Source organism: Ipomoea nil, unplaced genomic scaffold (assembly GCF_001879475.1).
Source record: "Ipomoea nil cultivar Tokyo-kokei standard unplaced genomic scaffold, Asagao_1.1 scaffold2792, whole genome shotgun sequence".
Lineage (NCBI taxonomy): Eukaryota > Viridiplantae > Streptophyta > Magnoliopsida > Solanales > Convolvulaceae > Ipomoea > Ipomoea nil.
In genome coordinates this window covers 2,809,481-2,813,899 of record NW_017619220.1, presented here as the reverse complement: position 1 = coordinate 2,813,899, position 4,419 = coordinate 2,809,481, and the positions used below count along the sequence as shown (strand labels likewise).

Here is a 4,419-nt window from a genome sequence, read left to right as displayed (position 1 = left end):
TATTAGTGTGCGATATAATTAATAATCCAATGGTCATCAAGGAAAGATGGTGTTATGTGTTACATGTTATATTCTTAGTTTATATATTTGATAAAAAAAATGGATTCCATTTCAAAAGTGTTTTGTTAATTAGTTGTTACGTTCCTCTTAGCTTGTTATCCCGCCAAATCATGAATGTTATTCTCTTCCTCAGATACCTCAACATTCATGACTTGCCTCCCTAATTATCCTTTCTAATCATCAGAAATTAGGAATCCTACCTTTTCTTTGTAGTTTCTTTCTATCATATTATCCTAGATAGAATTATTATATTGAAGCTAGGTTTTGTATTTGATTGATTGATTGTTTTGTACGTACGTGTTGATCTTAATTAGAGATATGGGTGGATGTATTACGTGCCAAAGGTGTGGGATTGATAAGAGAAATGGGTGCGGAGTGGGAAACTTGGGGGGGCTACGGGGAGTAGTTGACAGAAATGTTGAAGATGGTGAATATGATGGCGTTACAGCAAGAGGAGATTATGATGCACGTGTGAGGCTTCATGGATCTTCTGCTTTTACATCCATGTATTCTAAACAAGGCAGAAAGGGTATCAATCAAGATGCCATGACTGTTTGGGAGGTACGTACCTTTTTTCTTTTTTCAATTCATTTCTGCCTGCAGCCTGCCATTTTCTTAACAAATTCAAATTCAATTTTACAGAAATCATATATACATTTTGCTCGCTTGCTTGCTTGCAAATTGGAATAATCATACAAATCTCTTACGTTCTCTCCGATTGAAACCAAAACCTAGCTTATATTTATGTTGGGAGGAGTCCGGTAAGGGCGAAGCCTAGCACCATGTGATGTGACTAGGGGATTATTAGGCCGAGGCCGGTTAAGGGCCAAATTCAGCATCATGTAGCTAAGGAATTATTGGGCAGAAACCAATAAGAACCAAGTCCAGTATCATGTAGTGGCTAGGGGGATTGTTGGACAGAGGTGGGTAAAGGGCCAAGTCCACAACCATGTGGTTAGGAAATTATTGGGCAGAGGCGGCCAAACTCAATACCCATGTGGCTAGGGGATTATTGGGGAGAAGCCGGTAAGAGCCAAGTCCAGTATCATATGGCTAGGGGATTGTTGGGCTGAGGTCGGTAGAGGGCCAAGTCCAGCACCATGTGGTTAGGAAATTATTGGGCAGAGGCCAGTAAAAGCCAAACTCAATACCATGTGGCTAGGGGATTACCGGGCAGAAGCCGTAAGAGGCAAGTCTAGTATCATATGGCTAGAGAGATTGTTGGGCAGAGGCCGGTAAAGGGCCAAGTCTAGCACCATGTGATTAGGGGATTATTGGGCAGAGGCTAGTAAAGGCCAAACTCAATACCATGTGGCTAGGGGATTATTGGGCGGAGGCCGGTGAGGGCCAAGTCCAGCACCATGTGTGACTAGGGGATTGTTGGACGAAAGCGATAAAAAACAAGCCTAGCATCCTGACTTTCGAAAATGTGTTATAGCTTTTGGTGTAGTGATAAGCGCATATTCTAACAATTATTTGTATCATTTGTGATGTGGTGTTGTGTTCAGAACTTCACAGGACAGCAAGGTGCATACTTCTGCGGTGTTTTTGATGGGCACGGACCCTACGGCCACAAGGTGTCGCGTTTTGTACGCGATACCTTGCCATCAAAGCTTTCGCTCTCAATGAAACTCTCAAACCTGGGCGTGGCACCCACAGAAAATTCCAACAATAATAATAATAATAATAATAATCATCATCATCATCATCATAATAATAATAATGACCTCTTCATCAACACCCCCTTTTTTACCAAGTTGAAAGCCAATTTTGTCAAGTCCTATGTAGAGATGGACGAAGAACTCGAAGGCGAAACCAAGATTGATACCCAATGCAGTGGTACAACAGCAGTTACTGTTCTCAAACAGGTTAATTAATTAGTTATTATGATTTCATTTCTTGCTTCATCCAAACATATATACAACTTGGTATGTAGTTGTGCATTTTGGTTTGCAGGGAGAACATTTAATAATTGGGAATTTAGGGGATTCTCGGGCTATCATCTGCACAAGAGATGATAATACAGGCCAACTTGTTCCAGAACAGCTCACCATCGACTTGAAGCCTAACCTTCCAAGTAGGTTATTATGTTCTTAATTAGCTCATAGCTCTATAAGTCCGGCGCAACACCCAGCGCCCGTGCCATGTTCCAGGGCCCTTCTTACTCGGTGGACCAACCTTACCCCTCATACGTGCCAAACTGATTTTACCCTACCATGAGCTCATCAGAGAACAACAATAGCTCCCAGTTGTGCCTTTCGAATTGCCTTGGTCCCTGAATTTAATCAGGTCAACATGTCTAGCTAACTTGGCTAGATTTTAGCGTCTAAGGCAAAACTCTCATTGATGTAATTGTCGCCCCCAACACATTTTATGGCAGCTAGCCAGTTGGTTGACATCTAGCTCTCGTAGAAAATTTTACTTATCCTTCCATAATATATATATCTTCTACTCTGCTAATTCGGTTTGGTTATTAGGTGAATTTGAACGAATTAAAAACTGTAATGGAAGAGTTATCGCAATGGAGGAAGAACCAAACGTGTATAGGTTATGGATGCCCGATGACAATGGTCCTGGCCTAGCCATGGCAAGAGCATTTGGAGACTTTTGCCTCAAAACCTATGGCCTCACCTCAGTCCCTGAATTGTATTACAGAAGGCTAACAGATAACGATGAATTCATTGTTTTAGCAACAGATGGGGTATCTCTCATTCCACTTTCATATCAAATTAAATCATGTGTTTTGTGTTATCTAAATAAAATCATGTGTTTTGTGTTATCTAAAATGTATACGTACTCCTCCGTAACTACTACATGAATGCTACATGGGTGCACAGACACTACTACATGAATGCACGAAAGTTACTACAATAATGCATGATGCATTTATGTAGTAGTCACGGAGTTGGAGTAGTTATTGTACATTCATGTAAAATTTATCATGCATTACTAAAGAAATCCGCATATTCTCACCTGAAAATAAATCTATCTATATATATATAGATTTTTGTTCAAATGATAACCGGGCTTTCCGTGAGGTTGGTGCGGTTTACACCATTAGGTATGTATAAATATATCAAACAGTGTTCGAAAATGCACCACACATAATGATGTATTTTCGAACACTGTGTGGTGCATTTATACATACCTAATGGAATAAACCGCACTCACCGCACGAGAAGCTCTGTTATCACCAGAACATTACCAAATTAAATAAACAAAAAATAGTGTTTTGCCGTGAGAACACCTCTTAACATGAAAACATGCGGACTTCTTCAGTAATGCACACTAAGTTCTTCATGAATGCACAATAACTATTCCATCTTAGTACCTACTATATGAATACACTGCATCTACTACATAAATGCACGAAAATTATTAAAATAATGCACGACGAGCTAGAGTAGTTATTGTGCATTCATGTAAAATTTACCGTGCATACTAAAGAAGTCCGCATGTTTGCACCTGAAAATATATATAGAGAGAGAGAGAGTCAACAGTAGGAAATTAATGAAATAAATAAAAAATGGTGGTTTGAATTCAGATATGGGATGTTCTGAGCAACAATGAGGTGATAAAAGTGGTATGTTCAGCAAAGAAGAGATCGTCGGCGGCAAAGGTTCTAGTAGAACGCGCAGTCCGGGCATGGAAATACAGGTACCCTTGCGCCAAGATTGATGACTGCGCCGCTATATGCTTGTTCTTGAAACGCCAGCAGCAGCCGGGGCAGGGCGGAACCCTATCAAAATCCACTTCGGAATCCACAGACGTGAGCTTGAACTACTCCGCCAAGACCGACGACGGCCTCGATACTGTGGTGAATTGTAGGGTGAAGGAAGACGGAGAAGACAGTAGCGCTGACAGGGACCAGTCGCCGGCGATCAACGCCCGGAGACGACGTCCCAACCCCATCATGCACAACATCCACTAATCCCATCCCATCAGAGTTAATTGATGTATGTAATGTAAATATGTAATATAATATATTTCTTCTATTGTAAATAATATTTGATTAGGGAATCACAATGCTTAAACAGAAAAAGAAAAAAAAAAAATCTCATTATAGCTTTGGGAAAGAAGATGAAACTAACTTTTTTTTTTTTTTTTTTAAATTTTGATTATTTAGTAATTATAAGAAGATCACAAATTTTTAAATACTATACTCTCTTTGTGTCTTTTTTTTTTTTTTTTTTTTTTAACCAACTCTTTCTTCCTTGCTTATTTCTATTAGCATTTTCTTATTATTTTTAAATTTAATTTTTTTTTTGTATGTTCCATAGTACTTATAATATACTTTCTAAATATATAAATTTTACATACTAATTTTAAACTTAATATTATGAAAAATTAAATTGTAAA

The 4,419-nt window shown here is 38.9% G+C and overlaps 1 protein-coding gene across 1 annotated transcript; it reads left to right on the top strand.

Moving 5' to 3' along the window:
• Positions 1-310: 310 nt before the first annotated feature.
• On the top strand, positions 311-3,991 carry LOC109157820 (probable protein phosphatase 2C 65). The gene is made up of 5 exons (XM_019305660.1): positions 311-621; positions 1,569-1,928; positions 2,017-2,137; positions 2,538-2,761; positions 3,605-3,991. Exons 1-5 carry the CDS (start codon positions 379-381, stop codon positions 3,989-3,991), a joined length of 1,335 nt encoding a protein of 444 aa, XP_019161205.1. The 5' UTR covers positions 311-378.
• The last annotated feature ends 428 nt before the right edge of the window (positions 3,992-4,419 follow it).